At 43.2% G+C, this 18,119-nt stretch overlaps 1 protein-coding gene across 1 annotated transcript; it reads right to left on the minus strand.

Annotated features, from left to right (window-relative positions):
- Window positions 1-252: 252 nt before the first annotated feature.
- LOC310771316 (deubiquitinase DESI2-like) lies at window positions 253-17,584 on the minus strand (the record flags this gene model as incomplete). Its single annotated transcript, XM_083663955.1, has 7 exons — window positions 17,418-17,584; window positions 16,149-16,285; window positions 15,932-16,027; window positions 4,728-4,800; window positions 2,248-2,341; window positions 2,015-2,156; window positions 253-492 (listed from the first exon to the last, which is right to left on the minus strand). Exons 1-7 carry the CDS (start codon window positions 17,482-17,484, stop codon window positions 253-255), a joined length of 849 nt encoding a protein of 282 aa, XP_083520081.1. The 5' UTR covers window positions 17,485-17,584.
- Window positions 17,585-18,119: the final 535 nt, after the last annotated feature.

The following is an 18,119-nucleotide window of genomic DNA, read 5'->3' on the forward strand; positions in this document are numbered from 1 at the left end:
GAGTATGTGACAGAGCTGGCAGTTCAGCATCCCCGAGATGCCACCAAAGCGTTATCAAATGAAGAACTCTAATTGGCATCGGAATTGATTTAAGGGGTAGCGGTATTGGTACTGGTATCGTGATTTTTTTTAAACACTACCCAGCCCTAGTGGTTGTTCAAGCCTGCTAATGCCACTGTGGCCACTGCAGCGATGGCTGGCAGGTCCAGAGGTCAGTGTGTTGGAGGGGGAGGGGTTTGGGGGGGAAGGGGGTCAGACCCTTGTGTGGTGACAGCTGTGGGACGTCCCGGAGCCAGCCGCCCCCGACGGCGGGGAGGGGTCGTTGTCGCTCTCGTGGTTCTGCTCCTCCTTGTGGAGGCCCAGGCTGATGTGGCTCTGCAGGGCGGCCGGGGTCAACCACTCCTTTGGCAGGCAGCTCTGCAGGAAGGGGATGCAGGAGCTGAAGTACGCCAGTCTGTTGACCCAGCGAGGGATTTCCTGTCCACACAGTAGCTGAAAAGAAAAAGATGCTATGATTAAAGTAGAGTTGGGACAATATATTGGAATTCAATATATTGCAATACAAAAATGTGACAATATGTGTCGTGGGGCTGAAAACTGAATCGCGATATTAGGTCAATTTTATTCTGCTGTAGTAATCACAAATGAAATGCTTGACCATCACAGTTTCACAAGCTCTCCATCCAAATGATATTCTTTGCACTTTGTAATGACATCTTACTATGATTATTGGAGAGCTGTCTGTTTGTTTGTCTGTTTGTTTGCAAGGCACACCGGTGCTCCAATCGCCTCCCAAAATTGCCAAAACACTTTTCAGTGGTCTGGAATGAATCTGGTGTCATAAAAAGGGAAAAGAATCCAGCCACTGGGGGCACTATACAATGATATAATGTCATTGATGTCACTCAAGTCACGTCACTGATGACATTGTGGTGGCCCAGAATAGCTGTCTCAGTCATAAGGTCCCTAGGTTATAATTAGAGTATGATATCTTCTGTCATAAGGCGTGTAATGATATGAAGGCCTATTCTATTAATAAAGTTTGTCACAGTGAGATATCAAGGCCTTATTAATTTCACCAATAAGATGAAAGTTGCAGCAGGATTGAGCCAATTCTGGGATAGGAGGAGTTGCCTATTAGATCTGTATAAAAATGTGTGAAACATATCTCTGTTCCTAGTGTTCACTATCGCCGCAGCTGGACTGGCCTCCTGTCAAAAGAATCTGTAGCTATTAATATAATCTAAAAGGGAGCAAGGGGGCAATGTTTGTCTGTTTCAATTGATATAGGGACAAACAAGGTGAAAGGATCTTCCTCCCAAGAATTCCTCACCATGACAGAAATAATGAGCTTCCATTCACTGGGACTGTAAATTCATGTAAATTCCCTGCACATTTAATGCCTATTTAACTTATTAGCCTGTAAAATTCATGTACATTCAATGTAAACTCTTATTTAACTCCGACTGTAAATTCAACGTGAATTCATATTTATCATCCACAGAACACTTCACCACTCATGTACATATTGTATTACTTGATTTGATTGCACTTGCAACTTTGTGATTGTCTTTAGTTATCTTCCTACTTCTTCTCTCTGTATATTGATGTGACCGCTACGCTGCATACAGACACTAAGACAAATTCCTTGTATGTAACTTGCATACTGTGGTAATAAAAGTGATTCTGATTCTGATTCTGATTTAGATGGCAGTTCCCAATCAGATTGGCATTCTCAATTACCATCAACAAAGGTCAAGGCCAAGAGACTGACCGAGTTGGCATCGACCTACCTTCGGCATCTACCTACCTACCTACCTTCGGCTAAACACGGGGCCAAATGTTTCCAGGAATATTCCGGGATTGTGCAAGTGTGAAAGCTTTCTTAGCCTGGGGCTAGCAGCTCCCTGAGCCCCAGGCTAACCCCGGCTAAATGTAGTAGTGTGAAAAGCCCTTTTCATTCCAGAAGGGAAATAATAAATTGCATGAGAGAAGCTCCTCCCCTTAGACTGACCTCAGACAGTGAGGAGGAGAAGTGGTTGCAGTTTTTATGCATTAGATGGTAGGCATTGCCCTTGAACTCTTTGCCTAGTTCCTCCATGATTTGATCGATGTCCTCCGCTGTAAAGTCTGTGGTACCCAGAGCAATGGCCTCCCTGTGTGAGGGCAGAGAAAGCCAGTCATCAGTGGGCCTATTCCTATTGACATGTAGCAACATCAGAGCGCATTGTGTTGACACACACTCACTTGAATTTGAATGTCTCTCCTAGCTCAGCAGCGTTCCCAGGGTTGATTTCAAAGATGCCACTGAACGGGTATGGATGTCCTCCATATGCAAATTCTGCATGGCAGAGGACAAAGATGCACAATACAGGTGAACTCGTTCAAACTAAACAATTGTAATTACAGAAAAGAACGTAATGAATCGTTGCCACACTGTACTTATGTCATTAGGCCTGACTAATTACAGTCCTCGCGTCCCTGTATTCACACAACAGTATGCTGGAAAGCAGTAAGGAGCACTAGGGACACAGTATAATGGATAGGGTCCCTTTACGGTTAGCAATTGAAGATCCCTGTTGTTAAAGAGCATTTATTTAGCTGCAGTAGGAACTGTTAACTTTGTGAATCTAGCCTGTTACAGTCTGTGGTGTTTGAGCAAGCAATCAAGCTGTTAATGAGTAACAACTAGTGAAGGAGAGAGAGCGCAGCGAAACAAACACTTTTTTACCACATGTTTAAACAAATGTGGTGAGATATCGCTATTGTCACGTGACCTTCTGACTCCAATTTTGTTGATTTTCAAATTGTGATGACCCTCCCACTCCCCTGGCTCTGTCTTGCAGGAGGAGCCTGGTGGTTGGGGTCATTAGGCTGATTGAGTACACCTGGGCCCAGTGTACTTCAGTGTCTCTCTCCCTCCTCACCTGTGTGCACCTTTTTGTTCTGTTCTTTTGCTTTGTAGTAGTTTGTGATGTTTAGACCTTAGTTATAGGTCATCAATTTGTGTTTAAATTCTTATTCTGGCATGTGTGACTCCCTCCTTCACCATACTAAGGACGGTTTGTCTTAACCCATTGATACCTGATGCAGCATTTGCGTGTATATCCCTCATTTGTGTGCGTATCCCTTTAAGACCGCGAACCGCGTTAATGCGGTTCGCGGTCTTAAAGGGATACACACACAAATGCTGCATCAGGTATCAATGGGTTAATGGTCCCATGCAGCCCTGAAGCCTGAATGAAGTGTTTGTTTCCTGCTTTGTCTCCTGTGATCTTCTTCTCTTCCTCTTAAACTGCTACCTAGATTAGGGCTGCTCGATTATGGTAAAAAATCATAATCATGATTTATTTCTGACTGATATTGTGATCATGATTATTTAAAGCGATTACTCATTGACTTTAGCAACATCATGACTTTATTGAACTTGAAAAAACTTATTTTTAATACTGGATTTCTTTCAACTTTAAATATAATTGAACTGAAAAACAAAGAAATAAATGAAAGTAAAAGAAGATAGATATATTATATAAACAATTGTTTTATCTCGATTATCTTGTTTTCATAATTGTGGGAAGCCAAAATTGGAATTGAGATTAAAATCTTTGGAGAGCTGCTTGTTTGTCCGGAGAGCCGTCTGTCTGTTCGGAGTTTCAAGGCGCACCGTTGATCGCCTCTAAAATTTGCCAAACAATATTCAGGGGGCTTGAATTAATCTGGTGCAAAAAAAAAGTATGTCCCCACGGGGAGCAGTACAGCAATATTTTATGTTTTTAGGCCTTTTATGTTTTGCTTGCTGTTGGTCTGTCTTGCAGGACTCTGTTGTTATAGCTGGGCGGGGCTTTAGGCTGATTGAGTGTTGTTATAGCTGGGCGGGGCTTTAGGCTGATGGAGTGTACTGTACTCAGCCTGCAGACCATTCAGTATCGCTCTCCCTCCTCACTGTTCCACCTTTTCTATTCTTTTGTTTAATGTGTCATCTAGTTGTTTTCCCTTCGTTTTAGTTCATAAATAAATTGCTGTTTTAACTTTGACTTTGATGTATCACTCCCTTCTTTGTTCCAGCCTAGAGCCGGGTTGTAACAAAATGAAGGATCGCATCATCCCCTGGCCTATGGGTTGAGAAAACACTCCCACCTCTTGGTCTGACAGTATGACACCACTTCAGTGGATAGTGAAAATATGTGATAGTCAAGCTAAAAACAAGGCTGTTTTTCTGTGTTCTTGTAAAGACATTTTGTCACCAGATTTGTGCGGTCATTATGAGAAATATGTTGCAAATGCAATATATTTATGCTGGATTTCAAAGGAGGTGCCAATTCCTACCTTAGTAAACAGCATTTTTGCTGTCATCATATTTCTCTGTGCACAGACGCAATATTTCTGGCTGCAAGGACATCATGGAATTCCCATTGATCTAGTTTCATGCTGGCTTCTAATTCTCTCTCTCTCTCTCTCTCTCTCTCTCTCTCTCGCGCTCTCTCTCTCTCTCTCTCTCTCTTTTCTCTCACATACACAGTGACTCAAGCCAGAGAAAAGGGCTCATTTGATCAAGAATAAAAGACCATATTCCATCTAAAGACCAGTTCCTCTTCATGTCTGTGGGGGGAAAAAGCCATGTGGCTTGAGATCAGATATGATAGACTGGGTCAGAGTGCAGCCTGCTGGGAACCAGCTCTGAGAAACTGTAATTTGACCCCGAGGACAGAAAGACAACTCCATCTTACCTCGTCCATAAATCTCAATGCCTGAGTGGAAGACGCCAATACCCAGATTGGAGGTATACTCGTTTATCCAGTACTGCAAAGAGGAAGAGAGGAAGAGAGTGTTACTCTGTCTTGCTTTGTATCCTTGCTAAATACATTACAGGAGGCAGGAGATGAGACGAGATGATTGCTGTGACTTCTAGGGCTGCATGAGATTTCCTGAAGAGATAATCAGATGTTATGATCATGATTATTCATCAGTATTATTAGTGTTAGAGGAATATTATGGGGAACACAATTATTTTACTGCACTTATATCGTCCTCTTGACTATTTTCACCTTCAGTGGATATTCTAGGTTAAATTAAGTGTTTAAGGTTTGCCAATATGCCAAAATTATATGATTATTAAATGCAGAGAATGATTAAAATTAGAATAAAATACACAACTAATTGGCAAGTCCTAGTGACTTTGTAGTCAAATGAAACACTCATAAATCACCAGCAGTGGTTGTTGCCCTTTCCGGCTTCATCAAACATCACAACATTTCTGCATTTGAATGAACCATCTGAAGTTGAATAATGGAATTTTATATATATATATACACACACACACACACACACACACACACACACACACACACACACACACACACACACACATATATATATATATATATATATATATATATTAGGGATGTCACGATACACTCAGTTCACGATACGATACACGATATTGGGTTCACGATAACGATACGATACAATATTTTAACAATCTTTTTTTGCGATCGATTTGTAAGTTGAGGAGGCATCCTCCACTCTAATTTGATTAATTTCACCATTTTCATCCTCCGTGTCTGTAACGTCCCTCGTCTGTTCAAACAAAGCAATGAAAAGGAGAGCGAGCATGCAATCAGATGCAGATCAGTGCCACCATGTTCAGCTTCTTTTTCTCGCGATATGAGATTTCATCTCAACGATACATATTGTCACGTTTTGATATCGCGATATATTGTGACACACACACACACACACACACACACACACACACACACACATATATATATATATATATATATATATATATATATATATATATATATATATATATATATATATATATTAGGGATGTCACAATACACTCAGTTCACGATACGATACGATACACGATATTGGGTTCACGATAACGATACGATACGATATTTTAACAATCTTTTTTTGCGATCGATTTGTAAGTTGAGGAGGCATCCTCCACTCTAATTTGAGTAATTTCACCATTTTCATCCTCCGTGTCTGTAACGTCCCTCATCTGTTCAAACAAAGCAATGAAAAGGAGAGCGAGCATGCAATCAGATGCAGATCAGTGCCACCATGTTCAGCTTCTTTTTCTCGCGATATGAGATTTCATCTCAACGATACATATTGTGACGTTTTGATATTGCGATATATTGTGACACACACACACACATCAGTACCCTCTGTGGAGACACTGGTATATGTCGCTCTTATGAACACTGCACTATTTATTTGGATATTGCTTTTTCCCTACTGTCTGTAGGGATTCTTTTTAGTGTTGTATGTCTTTTTATATGGACCTTGAGTCTGGAATAAAGTTTTGATTGATTGATTGATTGATTGATTGGTTGATTGATTGATTGATTGATTGATTGATTGGTTGATTGATTGATTGATTGATTGATTGATCGATGACTGTCTTATTATCAGCCTGCGTTGGGCAGAGGGCAGGGCCAGGGGAAACACCCTGCACTAGTCTTCAATCCTCTAATTTAGAGGAGTCTCCACCTGACTTGCATGTCTTTGGGGTGTGAGAGGAAATCCAGGCCAACAACATGCAAACTGTGTACAGAAAGCACTGAGGAATGGACCTCAAGCCCTTCTTGCTGTGAGATGACACTCGTGACGGAGCAGACCACTGAGCCACCCCGCCACACTTTAACAGCACATAGCCTCTTAGGCCCCGCCCCCCTCTGAGGCCCCGCCCCCTCTGAGGCCCCGCCCCCCCTCTGAGGCTGCTGTCCCCTTGCAGACACCCCCGAGGAAACGTGCTCAAAGCTCTCCACACGCCCCCAGTTGTCCCCTATAAATAATAGAACACATTTCCCGGCTGGGAGTGATCCAGTAAAAGCATATCCAGCACACTTTATGTCATCAAAGTCTTCTCATGTTACTGCAGTGACCTTCACCCTGTTGGCTGTCTGACCTCTGACAAAGCAAGCATTGGCTGATATAAATCATATCTCTACAACACTGTGCCTCCCCCCCCCCCCCCCGGCACCGCTCTAACCATCCATGCAGTCTCCAGCAGCAATCTCCTGGCTATGCAGATATGCCATCATGCACACACCACTGTCCCCTCTCATTGACTTCACATTGAAGACCATCAACTCCTCATTATCACCATCATCTCTCTGCAGATCACTCAGACTCCGCTGACTCGGTTTGATTCCCAGCAATGTATTTAAATATAGAGAGACAAAGTGAACGTCACTAAATGCTTCAGCATTGTACCAGAGATTTTCTTCCGCAATTTATTTTCCCATAGACATTTTGTAAAATGCTTATAAAAAATAGTTTTACTTGGTCAAACCAAACGGTTCAGCTATATTTAGAATCGGACAGACCATAGAACATTTCACTCGGACCAAAACGTAAAAAAAAACATCTAAAAAATATTTTCTTTAAACCCGCTTTTTTTAAACGTTTTCGTCAGAGTGAAATGTTACGCGATCTCTCCTGTTTCTAAATATATCTGTACCATTTGGTTTGAACAAGTAAAACTCTTTTTATAAGCATTTTACGAAATGTCTATGGGGAAAATAAATGGCGAATGAAAATCTCTGAAGCAGGAAGTGAGGTTCCACTTTGGCTCTCTATTAAGGCCGACTTGGACTCTCCCTGCCCCCTGCCGCCATCATCACTCCCTCTCCCCCAACCTCTGCATGACCCGCTAAGTCCCAGCAGCACAGCAGAGCACAGCAGAGCCACACTGCAACTGAATCAGACTCAGGTGGTCTTCTGTGAGACAGCTGGAAGACATCAGACTCAGGTGGTCTTCTGTGAGACAGCTGGAAGACATCAGGGGAGAGTGGAGTGTCCAAATGATACCTGGCCACAACACAGTCTCAATTTATGAGAACACATCTGCATCACTGTTGTTCTGTTGTATTCATATCATTTGTAAGTAAGCATTAGCTAACTCCGGCATATTTACATGTTTTCGTATATAGAGGCTTCTGTATTTCTGAACATGTCCATTAATGTGCATTGTCCCGTCACAATAAACCAATAAAGTAAAGTAAAGTAAAGTATGGAGTGAACTGATTTATATCATTTGTCTAAGTATGGAGTGAACTGATTAACTGACGCCTCTTGAAAGCCAAAAGATGAGAACAGTTTGAAGTGATGCATTTCCCAAAATATATAAGTTCAACTGAAGTATCAAACATTTGAAGAGTTCACTATATTATGCTGCTTCCATTCTGTGAGAGTGTTACCATAAATCAACCAAGGGCTTTCGTTAAAATATAAAACTGTCTTTGTTTTATGCAGCAGTTTTATAAGAGCAGGAGTCACTAGTTTCAAATGGTGGGTGTGAGGGTGTGTCATTTTGGAACTAAAGTATTCTACTTATGAATACATCGTAAAATATCAATATAAAAATGCTGAAAAAGGAGGGATTCTGAGGATTTGGAGCAACATGTTGTGTAATATTCACACGGGATGTCGTGCAGCAGTCAGGCAGTGGGCTCACATCTGAATGAGGACCCTTGTCCCCTTGCTGGTTTGTGTGCGTGTGTGTGTGTGTGTGTGTGTGTGTGTGTGTGTGTGCGTGTGTGTGTGTGTGTGTGTGTGTGTGCATCATGTGAGACCAGCTGTAGGCACAGTGACAGAGGTCAGGGGGGTGGAGGGAGGCCTGTGGTCAGATAGGGCACTATTTTACAAGCCGACTTGATTTTCTGAACACAAGAACAGACCTAAACAAAGTCTGGTCGAGCAGATCAACTAGAATTTTGCTGCACAACACAAGCTGCCCTCACACCTGAAAGTGTGAAGCGGATGGGGATACAAACTATTCAACCTCTGCTTGGTATATTGCAGCAGATTTCTGTTTTGTTCCTGCTTCGAGATGCGTGTCATTTTGCTTCCCCAAATGCCAGGTAGGTGTGTGAAGGCACAGTGTTGCCTCTCATATGCGTGTCCAATTGGGCTCTTTCAAACATCAAAATAGCAGGGAAGGAACAAACAGGTGTCTAGTGCAGTTGTTAACTCTAGGGGTGCGTTCACTTGCTGTGCAGGTGTCTAGTGCAGCTGTTAACTCTAGGGGTGCGTTCACTTGCTGTGCAGGTGTCTAGTGCAGCTGCTAACTCTAGGGGTGCGTTCACTTGCTGTGCAGGTGTCTAGTGCAGCTGTTAACTCGAGGGGTGCGTTCACTTGCTGTGCAGGTGTCTAGTGCAGCTGTTAACTCGAGGGGTGCGTTCACTTGCTGTGCAGGTGTCTAGTGCAGCTGCTAACTCTAGGGGTGCGTTCACTTGCTGTGCAGGTGTCTAGTGCAGCTGTTAACTCGAGGGGTGCGTTCACTTGCTGTGCAGGTGTCTAGTGCAGCTGTTAACTCTAGGGGTGCGTTCACTTGCTGTGCAGGTGTCTAGTGCAGCTGTTAACTCTAGGGGTGCGTTCACTTGCTGTGCAGGTGTCTAGTGCAGCTGTTAACTCTAGGGGTGCGTTCACTTGCTGTGCATGTGTCTAGTGCAGCTGCTAACTCTAGGGGTGCGTTCACTTGCTGTGCATGTGTCTAGTGCAGCTGTTAACTCTAGGGGTGCGTTCACTTGCTGTGCATGTGTCTAGTGCAGCTGTTAACTCTAGGGGTGCGTTCACTTGGTGTGCAGGTGTCTAGTGCAGCTGTTAACTCTAGGGGTGCGTTCACTTGCTGTGCAGGTGTCTAGTTTGCAATCATCTAATGTGGGAAATAGCCCACAGATAAAAAAAATAAACATTGTATGTAAAGTGCAGTGAAATGGACCGTGCCTTACCATATCATACACATTAAGGATGACAGGTTCACTGGCCATGGTTTAGTCCTGAGCTGGAAAGGCACACCTCCCACACTCGAGGTTATAAGGTTGTCAGCACCTCTTAACTCTATAGAATAGATCACATGATCACAGTGAGCTTCAGGAGTGAGATCTGAAGGGGTGGAGGAGGCCGTTCCATCCCCCTAGCAAGAGGGCGGGGGGATGTCCAAGACTGTCCGTGTCCGGGGAAATGTCCAAAGCAGTGGGAGGCAGGGAATAAACAGACAAGGAAGGGGGGGAAGACGAAGAAAAAAAAACAAGACGAGCGATCCGTCAAAGAACCATGGTGGAATAAAATCTGAAAAAAGTCAAATCTCGACAGAGCCCAGCGAGTTGCAGCACTTGACGCGGCACATCTAAAAAAAATAAAGGAATAGGAGAGATCTGTTGAATGGATGCTGACAGGCTTTGTGGTTGCAGAAAAACATAGAAACTCAGAATAGATCAGAAGCGGCCGGGGTGATAACTTGATCCGAAGCGGGCATCGGGCCTAGAAGTGCTGAAAGCTGAAGCGGGGATCGGCGATATCTCTCCTCCTCCTCTCCCTCCTCTCATCATGGGCGCCCGGCCACTAGCGATGGAGACGCCGGAGTGCGAGCCATTTTAGAGCGAATATGTTGCGGAGAAAACAAACAGGAGCGCAGATATGGAGGAAGATGATGATGGTGATGATGATGGTGGTGGTGGTGGTGCTGACACAATTACAGCTGATGAAGTCGGGTTCACGAGCATCTCCAGCTGGTGTTGTGGACGGTCCCGCATCCCACATCTTCAGTCGGGAGAGATCCTCGACATGGTATAGCCTACCTTGCACTCCAGTTTCTGTCTACTCAATCCTCTCGATTCCTACGTTAGGTGGTTTCCAGTTTTATTTCAGTCTTAAACCAGCCGTGATCCAGCCTGCGCTCCCCCGGCACAGCCTCTCTGTCTCTCGGTGTCCCTCTGTCCCCCTCTCGCTCTCTGATTGGCAGTGAAGCATTTGATTACATCATATCTGCCTCAGAGGCAAGTTGGCAACATCCTCCTCCAACAAACTGATCTGAGATGGGATTTATGAGACGTGGTGTGTGTGTGTGTGTGTGTGTGTGTGTGTGTGTGTGAGAGAGAGAAGTTAAAAGGACCCCCCTCCCCTTTTTTATTTTTTATTCACGACAGATTCTTCATTAAACCTTGTCTTTATTTCCCCTTTTGTGCTTTGCATTACTAAAAAATAAAAGCACATTTGATAAAGGGCATTTATTTTGAAAGTTATGACAGGAGTTCCCCTTATTAAATGTGGCAGGCTTGACAGACGGCTGGTAAAGCTGGCTTGTTTTGTTGATATCAAATATTTTTTATAGCCTTAAATATTCCTGCTCATAATGGATTATTTAACCAGGGAATATCATGCAACCATAATACACCCCTTAATTCTGGTGATTGCTGTAGGCTACAATTTAACAACACATCTAAGTTCCCAGCAAATCTATTATAAAAGCATACAAACTATTCCAACATGTTCTCATCAAGCAATTACAGTATTTAATACTGATTCTCACTGTTTTTTCTTCATGTACGAGTAAAGTCATAGGCACATTATGACATGCCGGGCCCCTGGGCCTGGATGCATAAAGGGCCCTGACAGCGCACATACACACAATTGAGGCCAGAATAATAACTAAGACATACATTCACCTGCATCTCAACAGGATTTACAGCGCAGCCACCTCAACTCTCAAAGCCAACAGCACAATAACAAGAAATAAACTCACCTGTATCTAACACAGGATTTACAGTGCAGGTACAATCAATTAAAGCCAAGAGCACAATAACCCTCTAATCATCCATAAACTTATGGAACACTTTGTCAAAAATAAAGGGTTGGGCCCTACTGTAACATCCTACACATCACATCCTACTGTAACATCCTACACATCCCCACACCAGCTGAATAAAACTGGTGCTGGACTAAAAGTGACTCAAAGTAAAGAAAGGAATGTCCGTCTGCATCAGTATTGTTTATTTATTTATTTAATAAATAATTAGCCTATTTAGTGTTTCGTAGCATACAGTTATTATAAAGTGTTCCTGACAAATATTGTTTCTCAGTAGTAATTAAGGCACTAATGAGAAATACACCAATGAGTGAAAAGTGTGACCACATGCCCTGCTCTCCCTTACATAAAACAATCTTATTTAACCATTCAACTTCCTGTGTAATGCCTTGTCACTACTGTATACAAGGTGACCATTAAGACACAGTCAGACCGTTTCTGGGTTGATTTGTCTTACCGCCTGGCTGTGTGCCAGGGTGAGACCTAGCCAACTGAAACTACAATATGGAGACTCTTGAGACATGAGTGTGTGTGTGTGTGCTATCTGTGCGCACAGGCAGGCAGTGTGTGTCATAATATCCCGAGGATGATAAGCAGATAGAGGAAGGAGAAGAGGCCCCAAAGTGTGACAACTCATTTATCAATCTCCTTTCTTTGTTACTTCTTCTCATCCACCCTTCCTCTTTCTAAATTCAACCCCTCTGCTTGAAACCCCCCCCCCCCTCCATTCATACTTGTCTCCTTTTCTTTTGCACCACAGGTTTCAAAATGTATTAAACATGGGTAATTTACAGCAGGGCGATGTGGTAATTTAGGACTTTTATCATGAGAGAGATAACGAGGAAGAGTGGAAGAGAAATACAAAGTGTATGGACTATGGAGACAAGATAGGTGGGTTTTTATCCTCATCTAGACTTGGACAACTATTTTGAATAGCATATCAGTGGTGGAAGGCTTACACCACTGATATGCTATTCAAAATAACTGTTCCCTGAAGGATCAGTTCGTCCCAGGCCTGGTCCTGTGAAGAGGCTCTGGGTTATGGGCCCGCTGAGGCTCGTTCGATAATACATCCCTGAGTGAAGTATAAAATATATACTAAAATGCCAAAACAAAGAGAATTCAACATGAATTTTAATAGGTGCTTGGACATCAAACACATAGTATTTGCATAATTTAGTGCTTCTGATCTGTTTTTCTTGGCATACTGTAAGTATACTTATTCACAATCCCTGTCAGCAGAGCAACAATGAAATGTATTTACAGAGACATGGAGCCACATAAAGTCAGAGACATTACATGATATATGACATGACAGGTATGCTGCGGACTGACAGAGAAGAACTATGGGCAAACACTCCCAGCATGCACAAAACCGTTAGTCGTCTGTTCTATGGCAATTACTGAATGACTTCCACAATGGCGGTTAGTGCAAAAAGTTGTTGACAGCAAGACATCATTCATGGTGAGCTCATAAACCTGTTATGTTTCACCAAAGGAACAATGCATTTCCCTTTGTATAACATAGACCAATATACACATGCGTCCCACAAGACAACAGACTCAGCAGAAGGTGTGACACAGGTGCACTGCAGTAGCATTGCCACTGGCAGAATGTGAAATTAGAGAATGGTTAAAAGGTTTGACTTCTTTTACGACAGACATGGTAACACGTCTTCTCAAAGAGCCTTTAGGTGTGATAAGAGAATCAAAAAGTAAACCGCTCTCACCATAAAACAATATAAGGCATGCTTTGTTTACATAAGATCAATTCAATGGTTCATTCTGAGTGACCATGTGACACTTTATACAATGATGTCCAAACTGAAAGCCATCCTGTTTGGCAAGTTGAGACTAATAGGCTTTAGATGAATTCGTTATTAGAACAGGGCGTTGACAGACTTAAACACAAAAACACAACAGGATGGATTTTCATTCTGATTATGACCAGGAGCAAAAAGAATATTGCTTAGAACAGACAAAAAAGGCACTCTAAAGTCCATTATGAAATACAAGTCCTTTCATTTACGTTAACTGCAGCCTTTTCCATCCCACAGCTCGATATAGGAAGAACAGCGTGCCATCGCTTCCACAGTTCTGCACAGAATGAAAACGCCACCCGACCATGTGAACCTCGACCACTTTGAGACAGAAAATACAGTTGAGTTCCCCCTCAAGACAGACCTGCCATTCAGCCGTGAAGGCAGAGAGGCCTACACGTGGCTGGACACAACACTGGCATTCAGTTGGCAAATGTGTCCAGAGACCCGGAAGCTCGTGAGTGAGTCTGACTTGACCCATTCATTTACCATTTAGCACTACTGCTGCGTACAACCTATTGAAGGCAGAGGAACTCGGCTCAGCCCAGCCAGCAGGGGGAATGTAATGCTCAACTCAGCCAGCAGGGGGAATGTAATGTGTACATCAGTCATACTCAACTTGTGGCTCCGGGGGCCAGATGCAGCACGTGATAGGGTGCCAAGTGGCCCCCCTGGCCATTTCCTAATTCACAATGAAAACTCTGAAGTTCAACTGAACTCCAGCTAAATTCTGAAATATCACCACCTGCTCATCACCCAGGTACTTAAATGTACTAACTTAACCTATCCTGTGTGCACAAAATTGTCAGACTAAACTCCGGCTGACACCCCAAATACCTACAATCCACTACAGAAAAATTTATATTCTTAATGTTTGTTTATTAACTGGCCCCTGGCCTCCTGTGATTTTGCAAAAGTGGCATCCGGGCAAAGCAAGTTGAGTATCCCTGGTGTACATCCTTCAAAGTTAGTGACATTTTGTAAAGGAGGGGCGGCGTTGGTGTCAAGCAGCTACAATTATCACACAATACACATTAACATGGAGAAACTCATCAGTGACATTAACACCTAGCAAAAATAAGGTCTACTTTTTTTGTAAGAGTTTGTTCCCTCTTCATTCTTTGGCCTTCAGCAAAGTTTTTTGGTCATAAAAATATACAGATAACGTCAGCATTGTTAAAAGTGTTTCCTAAGTTGTGGCTTGAACCGCATGTAAATGAATGCAAAGAACACAGCAGCTCCGGCTAGAGCAGCCAGTACTCCAAGAGGCGAGACAGAGGATTGGCCCTCGGGTCCTGAGCCTGTGGGTCCGTTCATGTGGGGCAACTGCAAAACACACAGATCAAAACAGAGTAGTAACATTAATGCTGCATCGGCAAGATTTCCAAGTAAAAGTTCACCCGTCTGATGAGCTGAAAACACACATCAGAGGAGTGTCCTACCTCTTTTAATGGGCTGGCAGGAAATCTCAGTGATGAACACACACATACACACATGCACACACACACACACACACACACACACACACACACACACACACACACACACACACACACACACACACACACACACACACACACACACAGTATATATATACACACACACACATATATATATATATATATATATATATATATATATATACACTTGTGTGTGTATGGATGCCCGGCCAAGCCAGAGGTGACACAGAACCTGCGAACCTGCGACCCTCGTGTTGGTAGGCAGGGAATCTACCGCTACACTACCCGTACGCCTGATTAATTAAAACTTAAGAACGAAACACAAAACTGTTTCTTCAAAAGCAGGGAGCGAGCACTCTGTCCAGAGGAAGCTGGACTCACCAACAACGATTGAATGTGCTGCCAAAAACTCTTTTTACCCCTCCAGCTCCACTTCCACCAGCAATAAAAACTCTTTTTACCCCTCCAGCTCCACTTCCACCAGCAATAAAAACTCTTTTTACCCCTCCAGCTCCACTTCCACCAGCAATAAAAACTCTTTTTACCCCTCCAGCTCCACTTCCACCAGCAATAAAAACTCTTTTTACCCCTCCAGCTCCACTTCCACCAGCAATAAAAACTCTTTTTACCCCTCCAGCTCCACTTCCACCAGCAATAAAAACTCTTTTTACCCCTCCAGCTCCACTTCCACCAGCAATAAAAACTCTTTTTACCCCTCCAGCTCCACTTCCACCAGCAATAAAAACTCTTTTTACCCCTCCAGCTCCACTTCCACCAGCAATAAAAACTCTTTTTACCCCTCCAGCTCCACTTCCACTAACAATAAGAAGACATCGGGTGGAGGAATGCACAATATACTCACATAACATTACATGATTTCTGGGTAATAAAGTTCTTCTCAAACAGTTGCTACTTGGGGATGGGGATGCCAAAGTACAAAGTTGCTTAGTACATCTTTACGAATTATAACAACTGTATTGTATTGCACTTTTCTTCACAAAATCAAACGTTTAGATATTAACGTGGATAGGTTTCATATCTACCTTCTGCTGAACACGGAGCTCCACGTCCTCCCCTGCGGTCCGAAACAGCTCGACCGCAGCGCTGTGCGTCCGATCCTCAAGTTTGACCCCATTAATCTGCACAACCCACACGACAAAGAAACTTTCACCAATTGATCATTCAATTCAATCAGTGGACAAGCAATGGAATAACACTTGCCAAGTGTGCAAATATCTTTGAAGTGGAGTCAATATTTACCGCCAGGATCTTGTGTCCCTCTTTGAGTCTCCCATCCAACCCTGCTGCTCCATCTTCTTTAATTTTGGACACATATATGCCACTGTCATTCATAACATACTGCTGGTCCACTCCCCCGACTATGTTGAACCCCAAGCCTGAGAAGTCAAACAGATAAACGGACAGTGAGAAGGTCTTAGAGTGAAAGACAGTAGAGATTGCATTGTTTGCTGTGGGTCAGTTTTAGAGTGAAAGACAGTAGAGATTGCATTGTTTGCTGTGGGTCAGTTTTAGAGTGAAAGACAGTAGAGATTGCATTGTTTGCTGTGGGTCAGTTTTAGAGTGAAAGACAGTAGAGATTGCATTGTTTGCTGTGGGTCAGTTTTAGAGTGAAAGACAGTAGAGATTGCATTGTTTGCTGTGGGTCAGTTTTAGAGTGAAAGACAGTAGAGATTGCATTGTTTGCTGTGGGTCAGTTTTAGAGTGAAAGACAGTAGAGATTGCATTGTTTGCTGTGGGTCAGTTTTAGAGTGAAAGACAGTAGAGATTGCATTGTTTGCTGTGGGTCAGTTTTAGAGTGAAAGACAGTAGAGATTGCATTGTTTGCTGTGGGTCAGTTTTAGAGTGAAAGACAGTAGAGATTGCATTGTTTGCTGTGGGTCAGTTTTAGAGTGAAAGACAGTAGAGATTGCATTGTTTGCTGTGGCAGAAGCGGCAGATTCCAACATAGTATTTTATCTCTCAGTGGATCAAAGTACAAGTTGAATTCCAACACAATACTGACATACTGAGGTCAATGGGGTGTAACCAAAGAGACACCAGTTTAATGTCACCAACCCCTCATGTAATAAAATATTACATAACAAACACCCATGCCAGGATTTAGCAGCCATTACTCTCTCACTTGTAATTAGGAAGCTAACGCTAATAATGATAATAATCCTGACTCTGCAGCGGCATTGATTTGGTGGAAATTGACAGCTGACAGGCCTAGCACTTTAGCAGTTGGAAAGTGTATAATGTCAGTTTGCTAATTTAGCAGATTTTTCCTTCCTTCACAGCCGGTTTCACAACACCCTCCTCCACTTTAGCAGACGATTACGCGCGGACAATGAAATGTGACGCGTTTATTTTTCAGACGCAATTTAGCTTCCTAGTTAGCTTCAGTGGGGCTCGTTAGCGTTGCGTTAATTGCTGTGCTACGTAGCCACAGTAGCTAGTCAGCAACAGTATTGGGATCATCTCTGCTAGCTAGCTGTGCCGTTTCCTTGAAAGTGCATTGCTTCTTACCTGCGGGTCCTCGCTTCAGTTTAATGTCCATGACCTTGGCTGCAGAGTGGTGCAGTGATCCATTCATCTTGTCAAGAGGCCTACTGATGTCAAAAGTGCCGTTTTTTGTGGAAGGGGGGGACAAACTATTTCTCTTAAGGTGAACTCATTCAGGACTTTCGATTCCTTCTTGCCTGCTTCCTTCCTATGCCTCTCTGGCACACAGTTGAACTGTGGATTTGTTTATGCTGCCCTCTAAGGGTCTCAGGCCGACATTTGAATCAGAAAGGAGCATGGATGCAAATGACAGCGTGATGCAAATGAGAGAATGAAGTTGCAACACCAACTTTGTCATGCTAAAGTTTTTTCTTGCTCAAGTTTTGTCCCAGGGACCCCACACCGAGATGCCTTTTGTTCTTTAATCTGGTTTAATGCCATAACTGTCTGTGTCGTAGTAGGCGGAATAACAGTTAAATCTCTGATATGAATTCTCTCATAGTCATAGTAGCATACGCGGATTATGACATGACGGGCCCCTGGGCCTGGATGCACAAGGGCCCCCCTCACAGTGCACATACGGCCAGAATAATTCAAACATACACTCACCTGCATCTCAACAGGATTTACAGCACAGCCACCTGAACTCTCAAAGCCAACAGCACAATAACAAGAAATAAACTCACTTGTAAGGTGATCAGACGTCCCAGATTTTCGGGGACAGTC

Source organism: Poromitra crassiceps (genome assembly GCF_964638095.1).
Source record: "Poromitra crassiceps genome assembly, contig: HAP1_SCAFFOLD_519, whole genome shotgun sequence".
Taxonomy (NCBI): Eukaryota; Metazoa; Chordata; class Actinopteri; order Beryciformes; family Melamphaidae; genus Poromitra; species Poromitra crassiceps.